Source organism: Hypomesus nipponensis, chromosome 17 (assembly GCF_054491055.1).
Source record: "Hypomesus nipponensis isolate SF chromosome 17, ASM5449105v1, whole genome shotgun sequence".
In the NCBI taxonomy this organism is placed as follows: domain Eukaryota; kingdom Metazoa; phylum Chordata; class Actinopteri; order Osmeriformes; family Osmeridae; genus Hypomesus; species Hypomesus nipponensis.
Window position 1 is genome coordinate 12,898,515 of NC_140377.1, and position 13,939 is coordinate 12,912,453.

General features: G+C 42.3%; 1 protein-coding gene across 5 annotated transcripts in view; it reads left to right on the forward strand.

Annotated features, from left to right (window-relative positions):
• Window positions 1-11,830, forward strand: part of mettl22 (methyltransferase 22, Kin17 lysine) — a 50,006-nt gene extending 38,176 nt beyond the window's left edge. For 4 of the 5 annotated variants that reach the window (XM_084677177.1, XM_084677178.1, XM_084677175.1 and 1 more), the window contains exons 8-12: window positions 78-131; window positions 317-397; window positions 614-716; window positions 5,377-5,545; window positions 11,712-11,830. In XM_084677177.1, coding sequence (XP_084533303.1) covers window positions 78-131; window positions 317-397; window positions 614-716; window positions 5,377-5,545; window positions 11,712-11,828 — 524 coding nt within the window. In that variant the 3' untranslated portion in view covers window positions 11,829-11,830. Of the gene's footprint in view, window positions 1-77; window positions 132-316; window positions 398-613; window positions 717-5,376; window positions 5,546-11,711 lie in introns of those variants that run through there. The other variant, XR_014731717.1, reaches the window with a different exon arrangement.
• The last annotated feature ends 2,109 nt before the right edge of the window (window positions 11,831-13,939 follow it).

Sequence of the window (13,939 nt, forward strand, 5' to 3'; positions counted from 1 at the left end):
GAAATAATCATTACTGTTGCTGATGATGGGATGTTTTTCCCCATGAGACTGTTTTCTCTTTCTCGTCTCTGGAACAGGTGGAGATATGAGAGTGAGGGAGCTGGACTGGCTCCGGCACGATCTGTGCACAGGTGGGCAGGAGTCTCCATTATACACACATACGCAAGCACACCACGCACACACACAGAGGCATGTCTCGCTGTCTCTCGCATTGTCATTTTCTCTTTTACTTAATTTCTCCCTTACTCTGCTTCGGAAACACACACATTTCATCCTTTCTTGTCCTTAACACCTCTTTCCATCCCTTATTTCTCAGATGGTGACACTGAATTCGGATGGACAGAGGAGGAAGTAGCTGATCTCTATGACAATACTACCTTCATAATTGCTGCCGATGGTAAATTGGAGTTTGGGCCCAACAAAAGTTGACACACCAGTCTTCCGGCCTCCATAACAAGGAGATCCTAAATGACTATGTTTTTGAGCTAGATGAGTATCTTTTAGTGGTATCAGGGAGACTGGATGTCCAGATTGCCTTTGCCAAAAGCGTGGACGCAATTGCATTGTATTGTTGGATTGTTTAATCCTTGATTTTTTTCTTGCCTGTCCTCAGTGTGCTACGATGATGACCTGACAGATGGGTTTTTCAAGACTGTTTACAGGCTCTGTGATAACTTCCACCAATCCTGCACAGTCTACGTGGCTATAGAGAAAAGGTCAGTATGACTGTAAAAAAGTAGTTGACTTCTTTACCATTCCTTGTCTTTTGTTGACTACTCTTTCATAAAGAGAGAGACTGAGTGGATAGTACTTATCTAAACCTTTAAGATACATCAGACAGTAGTAGACCAGGGCTTGAGGCGATTGCTTTGTCCCAAGATCTCTACAGACCTGACAGCTAATTTAAAGGGACGATTGGTTGCAAAACCGTTTTTACCTTGTCATAGTTGAAAAATGACAGTTTGCAGACATCCCAACCTGACATCCCCCCCCCCAGGATGCAATTCGTACTCATGCTTTACACCCCCCCCCCCCAGACGCAATCAGGATGCGCGATGTGAACCTTCTCTACCAGAAATGACCATTGGACAGTCTCTCGCTCGCTCAAATACAAAATCCCCTATTTCCGGGAGATTGTATAGCATTTGGAGCCGCTATTGAAATGCGGGAGACTCCCGGAACATCGGGGACACTTGGGATTTCTGAGTTTGGTGTGTAAAATAGACAAAAAGTTAACCTCAAAGTCCATTGAAATCTGTTTCCTGTCTTCGTCTGACGTCACAAGTTGCAGCATCAACTTTGTCACGCCCCAAAATGTAAATCTACCCGTCCTCTGGTTTTTTGGTCCAGGAACATAAATGGAGGTCAAGTGGATCTCCGACACTTTTTAGCTAGCTGTGCACTGCTCTGTACTGCCACAGAAATTATAAATAAGATAATACGTTTTCAAGATATTGAAAATGGAGTGCCATAAATGCAGTGTTCCAGGCTGTACCGGGAATCCTGACACTTTTCACCATCTTCCCAAAGAACAAGACACTAGACAGGCATGGCTGATGTTTATCTATGGGAATATCCCTATTAAGTACGATGCTAAAATATTAATTTGCTCGGAACATTTCACCGAGGAAACTTTCAAAAACTGGGGACAATTTAAAGAAGGATTTGCTAAGCTGCTGTTGCTGAAAAGAGGTGCTGTTCCAACCGTATGTTCATCACAAACGCAAGCTGTAAGTAACTAACAGCTAGCCTATTAGCAATGCTAACATCTCCTGTATCTAGCATAGGTAGAATGCTAAATATGTTTCTAAACACATCAACATAGCTCTCCCTTACTTGTGAACAGTGTGAAATTCCCCCCCAAAAACAGTCAATCACCCCTTTAATGCTCAACAATTGAACGGTGGCTTATTACTTGAAAGAGGAATTTTTAATGTGTCGTCTCAGTTATACTATCGGGGCTTTGGAAAACTGTGACTTGCTTAAGTAGGCAAATGGTAGTAGAACATTAGCCTGGCTCTGCTCTCCTACGTACTTCCGCTCAATTTGGATTTTGTTTCAGTAATAGGTCTGGGAGCTAGGCTCTGAAGTCGGTTTTCAGAAACACATTTTTTGTAGGTCCAATCAGCGAACAGAGGGAGTGGCTGAGAACAATGACGTTAATGTTGTGCACTAGTTTGAGTAGTTCAGTAATGGCGGCGGTGAAAGATGCGAGCGAAGTTATTTTGCGGTTGTGGCAATGCTGCCGAATATCCATAAGTTAAAGCCGGAGCAAGAACATTCCTTGCTGAGTTTTGTAGATGGCCATGATGTTGTAGCCCTCCTCCCCACGGGGTTCGGGAAAAGTTTGATTTTCCAGCTACGGCAGCTAGCTCCGTTACATTAGTGGTGAAGGAGTTGGCTAAGACGAACACTTGCGATTGGTTATGACAGAGCAGAGTGGCTGTGGGTAGATCCAATAGTTTTAAACTTCAACAGAGGACCCGCCTTCAAGGAAGTTAACGCTTTTCAATGGGGCGATCCCAGACCCTCTGTACAAATGAAATGTACGAGGGTCTGGTTAGGACCAGGCTAGTAGAACATAACATTTCATAATAATTTCAGTAAATCAAGCAGCGCTGCAAGACCCAGTGAAATGTTATACAGCTAGCAAACTAACGTTAGTTAGCATCGCTAACAACATTGGCTAACTCAACTTCGGTAGGCTATCCTCTGTAATTTTGCAAGCTAGCTAAACTTATACAGTATCTAAAATAAGATAAATAGCCCAGAGACAAGCTTTAACGGATGTGTTGCTTCACTCCGTGTGCCTGCGTCTCGTCCATTACTGTTTACACTGTTAGCAGGACTACTTGGTTGGCATTGCCTTCTCAGTATGAGAAATACAAGGTTTGGCGTGAGAGCGTGTGACCTGGTCGAGTGTCTCACAGCCAATGTGTGAGAGTTGGCAGCCCTGTTAAAAGGTGTGTAGCCTACTTTACAGTTGAATATTAGCTGATATATAACTATGTACATTTAACCAATTGCAGCGCAGCTTGATTTACTGAAATTATTATGAAATGTTATGTTCTACTAGCCTGGTCCTAACCAGACCCTCGTACATTTCATTTGTACAGAGGGTCTGGGATCGCCCCATTGACAAGCGTTAACTTCCTTGAAGGCGGGTCCTCTGTTGAAGTTTAAAACTATTGGATCTGCCCAGAGCCACTCTGATCTGTCATAACCAATCGCAAGTGTTCGTCTTAGCCAACTCCTTCACCACTTCTGTAAATGCTGCTAATGCTTGCTAGGGTCACAGCTGCTGACGATAGCTAGCTAGAAACATTAAAGGGGCGATTGATTGTTTTTTTGGGGTATTTCACACTGTTCCTTAAGGTCTCCGAATAGGGTATGTAACATTGGTTGGGTTGAAAATGGCCCGGGTGCTCTTCTATGCCCCCTGATAGATCCTCTGAAATGTTCCCGGGAAAAAACACTCGCTTTTCTCCTTTTATGGTATGCTCATTAATATTTAGATAAGCTGCGCGCTGATTGGTTGGTTATCAACGAGTGAAGCTGGGAGCAAAAACGCAACACGGCCAACAGCAGCACTCGCTGAAACACCGAAGTTGGAGACTTGAAATAAAAACGCGCAAATAAATCTATTATGTCTACACAACACTGTTTTAAACAGATTGACTACATATCATTTGAAATGATAACATAACTTGTTTCCACTTCTGTTGTTGAAGCAAACTGGATTGACTTGGGTGGGTAGAACGTTAGGCTTAGCAACCAAACTATATCGTGATTCAACTCGGCTTCAGTTAGCTAGCTCTAGATATCTTGCTGAAAAATAACCTGACAAAGATCTGGACAAACATGCATCGTTAATTGTAGATTTACATGACACAGGTTATTTATTTGAATGAAACACAGTCAGGAACATGAAACAACGTTAGCCCCATCGCCAATAAACTAGGCTAAATGATCACACATTCTACCTATGCTCTTGCGTTAGCAAGCTAAACTAGTTTACATGCCTACTACAGTCTAGGTGTTACTGGTAACAGTTACTAGCAATGCTAACGTATCCTGTATCTAGCACCTGCCTTTCTCCAGTTCTTTCAAATAGATTATCTAGACAGGCGTAAGCAATAAGCCAGACTGCTGTTCGTTTTCAGGCTATTTTTTTGGAAGCTTCCCTTCTAATGCCAACTACAGCTAGTCACGCTACAGTAATTTGATGTTGTATTTAGCATTCTACCTATGCTATATACAGGACACGTTTGCATTGCTAATAACTGTTAGCACAACATCATACTGTCCTTACAGCTTGCGGTCGCAATGAGCATATGGTCGGAACAGCACCTCTTCCAGGTTCAGCTTCCTAGCAAATCCTGCTTGAAATTGTCCAAGGTTGTCAAAACTGTCTTGGGTGAAATGTTCAGAACAAATGAATGATTGAGTGTCGAACTTCGCCGGGATCTTCTCAGACAACAGCAGCCATGCCTGTCGAATGTTTGGCTCCTTGGGAAGACTGTGAGTGTTAGCCTTCCCTGTACAACCTGGAACACAGCATTTACGACCGTGGTCCATTTTCAATATCCTTGTTATAATTCAAAACGTTCTTCTTTGTAATTCCTTATAAGTAGCCTACACAGAGCAGCGCGCAGCTAAACTAGTATCGGAGATAGACGCTAGGTCTGGATGTAAATTTTGGGGCGTGACAAAGATACAGACCAGAGCCAAAAAGGGCGGTCCTACGTCTCACCGGTGGCTTTGTTGAAAAGCTAGCGTTTTACAGCCAATTTTTTTATTTTTGAGATTTGCATAGTAAAGAGGTGTCAATGGAATTTGATATTCACTGTATGTTCATTTTACCCACCAAACTGTCGTTATTCAACTATGACAAGGTAAAATCGGTTTTGCAATCAATTGCCCCTTTAACACAAAAAAACATGAAATTATTAATCTTTACCCGGACAAGTGACTTTAGTGCATGGACAAGTGAAACTTGTTCAAAGGACAAGTGCCTCAAAAAGTTAATGTTGAGCCCTTTAGACAGTAAAATACTGTGGAAAATACTGGACAATATTTGCTAGAAACACTGTAGTCCCAAGTCTCAAGGTATGACAGCCTAACCTCAGGCAAAACTAGTTCCTAACAGTGGGAAGACGGTCTTGTCCAGTCACTGTAGCCATAATAGTCCAGAGAGAATGTGAAAGCAACAGATTTTTCAATTCACAGATTTCAGATAATTTTTTGATTTACAGATACAAGGTACAAAGATTAATGAGTTAGGTCCCCTGTGGTAATGTCTGCATCTTTTTATAAACTGTGTGGGTGTACAATTGTGTGTGTGTGCGCGTGTATGTCTGTGTATGCTTTCACCAGGCTGAATTTCACACTGAGGCACATGGATGTGTCATGCGAGGCCTACGACCACTTCCGTCACTGTCTGTCAGAGATGCAGGAAATGATGGGTGGACGGACGAGTTTCAAAGTGCAGCAAGTTGCTCCGGCCTTTCCTCAGTACCTGCAGTATGAACGCATAGAGCAGCTGGTGAGGGAAACAAAACACACACACACAGCAATATCTTGTCGGCTGCCTGCTACTTTTTTGGGGGGAGGGGGGGGGGGTCATATGCACATCTATCACATACTTACTTACACTACAGCTAGCCCCAAACCCAATGACTGCATGGACACACACACCCCAACACTTGGCCTTATTCATGACATAAAAAAATAGAGAGCTGTCATAAGAAGTGATTTCTCAACCTGATTGATAGGGGGCCCATTGCATTCCTTTTGAAATGCATGTCTTCCTTGAAAGTCTGTGTAAAGTATAACATACATACACTACCGGTCAAAAGTTTTAGAACAACCCAATTCTTCCAGTTGTTATTGAGATTTAAGCAGTTCAAGTCCAGTCAATAACCTGAAATGGTAGAAAAGTACACAGTAAACTGACCAAAAAAAAAGACGTTTAGGTCACCAGAAAACTAGGGTTGCAACTGAATTGTCCCTTATTTTAGAATAAAATTGCGCGTCCCGTTTTGAATCAATACAGGACAGGGTTTGTCCCGTATTTTCCGAGTTGTCTGCAATGCAGCATCCCATGCAAATCTTCCCACCAACATTCTGTGAAGACTCGTCCTATTCTGCCCCTGATTGGGCTCATGCAGTCCAGCATGCACACACACAGCTGCCATCGTTGGTTTGATCAGGTTCACGGCCAATCAGAGGCAGAGGAAGGCGGGTCTCTTGGTGTAGAGTCGATTTAAAAGAATGGCGGAGGCAGGTCCAGATACCCCCCACGTAATAAGAAGTACACTTATAAAAGGAAGTAGGCTTTACATGCCCCAATACTGCACACTACTACTTCTGGTCCACTGATGTTATCAAGTTCAAGTCATTTATTTGTCAGGTACACAAAACAACACAAGGTCAGACTGGGCACTGAAATTCTTAAGACAAGACAAGCACCTGGCATAACATAACATATAAGTACACAGAACATAATTTACATCTGTGCTGAGCTTAAAGAAGTGAAACTTCCTAAATATACAGATAGCAATAAATAATACACTATACTAACCCTAATTGCACATAATACCTATAACCTATTCTAACCTAGGTGGAGTACAGTACAATAGTGCAAAATTGCAGATCACTGACTATGTCAATGACCATACAGGAGCCTGATGGCGAAGTACAGTGAGGTACAGTAGTGCAATGTTACTGATAGTGACTAGTGTGCAGTGAATCAGTGTCCATTCAGAAGCCTGATGGCCCTTGGGTAGAAACTGTTGTCTAGTCTGTGTGTGCGTGACCGGATGCTGTGGTAATGCCTGCCAGAAGGCAATGGGGTAAAGAGACTGATGGATGGGTGGTAACAGTCTCTTAGAATCCTGCCAGCCTTCCTGAAGCAATGTGTGTGGTAGGTGTCCTGTAGGGCTGGCAGCTTCCTGCCGATGATGAACTCAGCAGAACGGACCACACTTCGTAGGGCCTTGCGGTCCCTGTCTGTGCAGCTCATATACCACACTGTAATGCAACCAGTCAGAATGCTCTCTATAGTGCATCTGTAAAAGTTAGTTAGGATGACGGAGTCCATACCAAACTTATTCAGTCTCTTCAGGAAGAAGAGGCGTTTACGGGCTGCTTTGACCACCTTGTACGTGTGAACAGACCAGGTGAGGTTGTTGCCGATGTTCACCCCAAGGAACTTGAAGCAGCTGACCTTCTCCACTTCAGATCCGTTGATGAGTAGGGGTGCATGCTCCTCCTCCTGCTGCCTCTATAGTCCACAATCATCTCCTTGGTCTTGCTGATGTTGAGAGAGAGGTTATTGTCCTGGCACCATGATGTCAGGGTGTCAACCTCCTCTCTGTAGGCTGACTCGTCACTGTCAGAGATGAGGCCCACGATGGTTGTGTCGTCAGCAAACTTAACAAGGAGGTTGGAGCTGTGCGTTGGAGTTGTGCGTTGCTGCACAGTTGTGAGTGAACAAGGAGAACAGGAGAACATGTTCATGATGTTCATGGAAGATCATTTGCAAGTCTCCTGCACTATATCTATTTTTTCCCATATACTTTTTTGAGTATCAAAGGATTTGTTTAATTTAAAGTTAACAAGTTATGGATCTGTTCATTTAATAATTGTATAAAATATGGTTCTCACATGTTCCTCCAAAAGTTTTTTTGGACATTACATTTGTACAGAGGGTCTGGGATCTCTCCATTGAAAAACGTTAACTTCCTAGAAGGCGGGTCCTCTGTTGAAGTTTAAAACTATTGGATCCGCCCAGAGCCACTCTGATTTGCCATAACCAATCGCAAGCGTTCGCCTTAGCCAACTCCTTCACCACTACTGTAACAGAGCTAGCTGCCATAGCTGGAAAATCAAACTTTTCCCGAACCCCGTGGGGAGGAGGGCCACAACATCATGGCCACCAACAAAACTCAGCAAGGAATGATCTTGCTCTGGCTTTAACCTATGGATATTCGGCAGCGTTGCTGCCATAACCGCAGAATAGTTTTGCTCGCATCTTTCTCCGCCGCCATTACTGAACTACTCAAACTAGTGCACAACATTAACGTCATCGTTCTCAGCCACTCCCTCTGTTCGCTGATTGGACCTACAAAAAATGTGTTCCTCGAAACCGACTTCAGAGCCTAGCTCCCAGACCTACTACTGAAGCGAAATCCAAATTGAGCGGAAGTACGTAGGAGGGCAAAGCCAGGCTAGAATGAAACAGGCTTGGTTGAAGAAATCCGAGATCCTGGCTATCTTCAGCAGGCTCGTATCTACCAAAGGCAGTCCTTCTTGACGTTCTAAGTGTAGAATGGAGTGACAAACAACATTGTGCAGACTGCCAGTGAGCGACCCGAGTCTGACTGAGGCTAACGTCAAAACACCACTGTACAGTAACGGGGACGCAGTCTCACTCAGATTGCCAGTTTTACACAAATCACAAAAACCAGCTGGCAAAAAGCAGAATTCCCAGATCTCTTGAAAGCTGCGCTGCTCGACTTTTTTGTTGTTGTAAAACTGTAAAAAAAGATTAACTTTGTTATGACGTGAAGACATGGCTGCCGCCTATGCGGTCTACCGGGCGACATTCTCACTCAAATTTCAAGACTTTTGTGCCCCAAATCAAAATTCTGATGTGACAGATCAATGTGGAATCGCTTTCTCCCAAAAAGGTTGTCCTCCTCGACCTTTTTGGTCTTTTAAAATCTAACTATTGGAATAATCCGTGGCTATATTTTCCCCGTTTTCTGCCACCATGCTGCGCGCGCATCCCGAATGTTTACAAACAAATAATTGGTCCGGATCTGTGTCAGACGGGCAAGGAGGGCAATACGCGGCTAGCAGGACCCATTAGCCAATCAGAAAGCTTGTACTGTCGTTACCATGTAATAATTCATATTACACCAATACACCACCATTACATTTTTCCTCTCACGCACCCCCTAGAGGCAGCTCGCGCATCCCCAAGGGTGCCCGCACCACACTTTGGGAATCCCTGGCCTAAATAATCAGACGGATTGCTTGCCTACCAGACAATCAGCCCGTTATCACATGCTAATTTCAGGCCAGAGCAACTGCTCTTCAAAATTCCTGTGCACGTCCCTGGGGAGACGAATGCCGGAGCTAAAACGTATGCTTCAAACGACGGGACATAAGATAACTTTACTGACTACACACAATAAAGGCAAATTGCTTCACACAGTAACAAGTGGTTGTGATCACTTTTGAACAGTTTAGCTCTACCTTAGATAGTTAGAGATGACGCGCGAACGTTAGCTGTGCTGCTGCATGCATAGAACACATGACGTTCCAGTAACTTCATTCCATGCTGTGTGTTCAAATGCTTCTTCAAATTTGTAGTATTTCCTCCCTTCGACGAAATAGACTTTTTACACACGTTACATACAAGTGGTGTTGTTGTCATTTCGTCGTGTGAAATACCACCAAACTTTAGAACGCTTCTTCTTAGTTGCAATGTTTTCTGCAGTCTGTCTGAATAAACTATAAAAGTTTGCACATGCACAACGGCACAGAGAATCGTTAACAGAATCGTTAAGGAATTTTGCTAACGATTCCAAGAAATCGATTCACTGGGAACCGGTTCTAAACAAGAACATAGTCATAGCTGTGTATGTCTATGACGATATGACCACTTGAGTTGTGATAGAGAGAGACTGAGGGCATCTGTTCACACTGATTTCAGAAGCAGATATATTTTTATAATGTCCATGTATCAATCATAATATTTTTAGGAAAACATGTTTTAAGTTGTGATGTACCACCACTGGCACGTCATCGGGCCTGTGGTCATTGTGGCCCCGAAGGGTGTGGCCCCCGCTGCGGCAGGCGTCCCTTATTTTTCAGTATTGAAGGTGGAAACCCTACAAGAAATGGAAAAATAATGTTCATTATAGTCATATGAAAAAGAAAAAGGGAAACAAGTAATGAAGCTTACAGAGCTTATGCAGAAGTGGAAGTAAATTAAAGCCTTGAAATTTTACATTTACATTTAGTCATTTAGCAGACACTCTTATCCTGAGCGACTTACAGTAAGTACAGGGACATTCCCCCGAGAAAAGTAGGGTGAAGTGCCTTGCCCAAGGACACAACGTCAAATGCATGGCCGGGAATCAAACCGGCAACCTTCTGATTACTAGCCCGATTCCCTAACCGCTCAGCCATCTGACCCCCCCACCACCACCACCAGACACCAACTTGATATTTGGTTTAGCAACCAAGGAAATCTTATGGTTATTATGTAATATTTAGTATTCTGAAGGAATTAATTTGTTCTGAGAGTAGAGCAGATTAGATATCATGAGGGAACAATTATTATTAGTTATACACAATGATTTATTGAAGTGGATGGAAATATTATGAACAGTACTGAATATCGTTATTGTTAGTTTTAGACTTGGATAACAAAATGAACAATTTGAGCAATGGAAAGGTGAAAAGAGCTGCAATAGGAAAGAAGAATCAGGCCTGCCAGTCGAGGCTAATAACTGGAAAAGTGGTAAACATAGTCAGTTTTACATGTGGTCTAGTCAAAACACACACAATACACTCATCACTTCATGCCAGTGTCACGAGTAAGAAATATGGATAGTCGCATTTACTTTTGTCGTAGTGTTGAAGGTGTGGGTCGAAGCAGAGTCCATATTTAAACGTGTCCGTGTAATTTGATCAAAAGTTGGTTATTCAGTCAGTCTTGAAGTACTTTCTTTTGTTAAAATCTATTTGGCAGTGTTGTACATACACCAGCCAAGTTAATTCATAAGGGAAGTGTCTGCGACCGTTTGTTGCTATTTTTATAATCTAAAGAAGGTAAGACAGTTCATTGGTCAGTTCCTTGGCTTGGGAGTTGTCCATGATATGGATTTTGTCACATCATGGATATCACGATATATTAATAAATGTATTAAGTAATGTGTTTCTGTTTGCATTGTCATAACATTTTAAGAATAACTAATATTATTGTGATATATACTGTTACCGTCAGTGCTTACGAGTTACACAGTGATAAACATTTTAGGCCATACCGCCCAGCCCATACCGCCTAGTCCTGGGTTCCTTTCTAGCAAAGGCTGAGGAAGATTTGTCATTTGGTTGTCCCTTCTGGGGGCGTTCTAAACCTTTGACCGGTAGTTAATGTGTTAAGAGTTAGTCACACCACAGACAAATGTGTTTCTAACCACCCAGACAAATTTGAAGGATCACCAAGTAAATAAAATAAGTTATCAAAATCTTGAAAAATAAGCAGTATTCTCTGCTAGCTGAGAGCGCTGAAACCATGGCCTCTCGTGGGAAAGCTACACCTCTCTCATCTGTCAAATACCACTACCATAAAAATGGATGAAGGTTTGTAATCTACCCAGTGTAAAATTGCAGAGTGGTGCTGATTGTGAGCTGGCTCTTCACAAAATCAGCGTAATGTTGTATTGTAATATGTTGAAGCAATACATTTCTAACATTTATAATGTGTTTAGAAACAAATCTCGGAATTAGCTTGACACAGAATTGTTATGATTCCTTTTCTTCATTCTTTAGTCCTTCTGTGATCTCTATGAAATGTGTCATAAGCCATGTTTGTAAAGTGTTTATGTTGGGAGTTTACCCCTATGCATCTCACCAAAGCTTCTAAGATGCATAACCTTCCAACTAATTGCTGCGGCTGCTGTTTTTTACAGGAATTGTGGAAAATTATCGCCACACCCATTCGGGCCATCTCAACAGGTTCTGGATCCTTCGTTCCTACTGATTCAGAACTAGCTGGAATTGGATCCAACCCTCTTGGTACACTGTAAGGGAGGGGGGGTGGGGGGGTGGGGTAATTGAGATCGAGTCATTAAATCACATATCATCCTCAACAACCATTTTGTTCCTGGTACATATTAGCAAAATAATGGCTTTTCATTGAACCTGGTAAAACCTTTTCTTTATTTTTATTACCCCAAAAGACCTGAGGCCTGTTCCTTAAAGCGAGTTTACAGAATAAGCCAGACTTATGTCAGTTAGTTGGACTAATTTCTAGTTCATTCAGTTCTATAGAGTTAGCTCAATGTAGTTCAAACTCGGTTACTATGGTAACTTATGCTTCAAAACTAGCCTGGTCCGGGGCAGGCTAATTGTCAGGCTTAGACCGTGTTGTTGCTTAACCAGGGGGGTGTTCCATCAACGTCGATTAAGGGAAAGCGAGACTTATTTCGCCAAGTCACACTTACTTTAGCGAGAGTTCCGTTCCATTAAGGTGGATTATTCTAGTTCGAGCTACGTAACCAAGGATCGGGACTAGCCCGATCCGTGTCAGGATAAGGATAAAATAAGGCCTTAGAAACTAAGCAGAGCCTCAAGACAAGTTACAATCAATTATGGCGTATCCGTTCTTTGACAAGCCTGTGGTGGATGAAGGTGCTCAGATTAGACAAAGAGCATTTATCCCACCAGCCCCAAGGGTCTTCAGAGACAGAAGTAATGCTTCCCTGACCAGTATCTGTGGAAGAAGTATAGGTTCAGCATGCCCAGCATAGTTTATCTAGATAGATTTAATTGTCATTATTAAATAAAATAAAACATTAATTATATATATATATATACAAATATATATATACTGTGCAATAACACTTTAGCAACTCTTAAGGATGGCAATGAACACATAAGAGCAGCCTACCATCCTTTGTAGAAAGTAATAGAAAGGAGAGTAGACTATAATAGTAGAAAGGAGGGTAGTAGACTGCAGTCTATGTAGGTAGGTCTAGACTATGTAGTCACACAAGGAAGCAAACCCACTGCAGCCAAGCCTTGACACTGTTCAGTCTGTCTGCATCTGTCTATGTCTTTGCATGTGGGACGTTCTTGAACTATGCCAGGAAATGTGAAGGGTATACTTTGCTCCAAGCAGTACCTGAATATTATCATCAGTTTTTCAGGTAATCGTGAAACACAAAGAATCAAGGAGACTTTTTATTCAATTTTATAAAGTATTTTCATTGTTTAAAGTAGCCTATATGTTGACAAGCCTCTATATTACCTCTCCTCTGGCTTCCCGAATATTATAGGTGTAATATACTGTCCCCATGGGTGTTTCCAGGCCCATTGGAAGACTCGGGGTGACTGCCTGGTGCCCCCATGGTTGAAAGTGTTTCTAAAATGCCCAGAGTGGCAAAAATTAGACCAAGTGCCCTACTGTCTGCTATTCACATTGTGAAATATGCTTGAGTGCCTGCAGGATGCCCCACACAATAAATGACAGTGTGCCCTCTATAAATGTAAAAACATGTCTTAATGAGTTCCTTTATAGTATAGAAAATGTGATGCAGTACCCTATATGGTGCCCTTATAATGGCCTAAATTGGACTGTTCCCATGCCCTTACTTCCAATGGAAAAGGGTGCTGTTATGAAGTGCCCTTTATGCTGCCCCTACATGACAGTGTCCCACATGTTGCCCTTTCCAAAGAAGACAATTAGATGCTGTGCCCAACAGTCTCCCCTAATGTTCCCAGTAGGGCATGCTTTCCCAAAGTTAGTCTATCACTGTCCAAGCCCCCTCTGGATCTGTGGAGGCAGACTATGTTAATTGGAAATAGCCTACTTGTGATATAATAATGCTAGTCATGCTGAGCAATTTAAAATCACTGTTCTGCCAAACAAAGTGTGCAGTTTGGGTCACCTTCTGATCTAAAAAGTCAGTGAATCCCTATTTTAGTCATGGTTATCTTTCCCTTTTATCTTAAAGCTCAGCATTTAGCCTATCAGTTAATAAATGCGTGTGGCAAAGTTATTTTGATTATTTTGAATTTATTCAAGATGTGAAGACAAAAACATTATTAGCTCACATCAAGTGCAATTAACCATGGCTTTCTTCAGTGTTTTGAATTTTATCCTACAATCTTCAATTGCTCCCACGTTCTTTTTTGG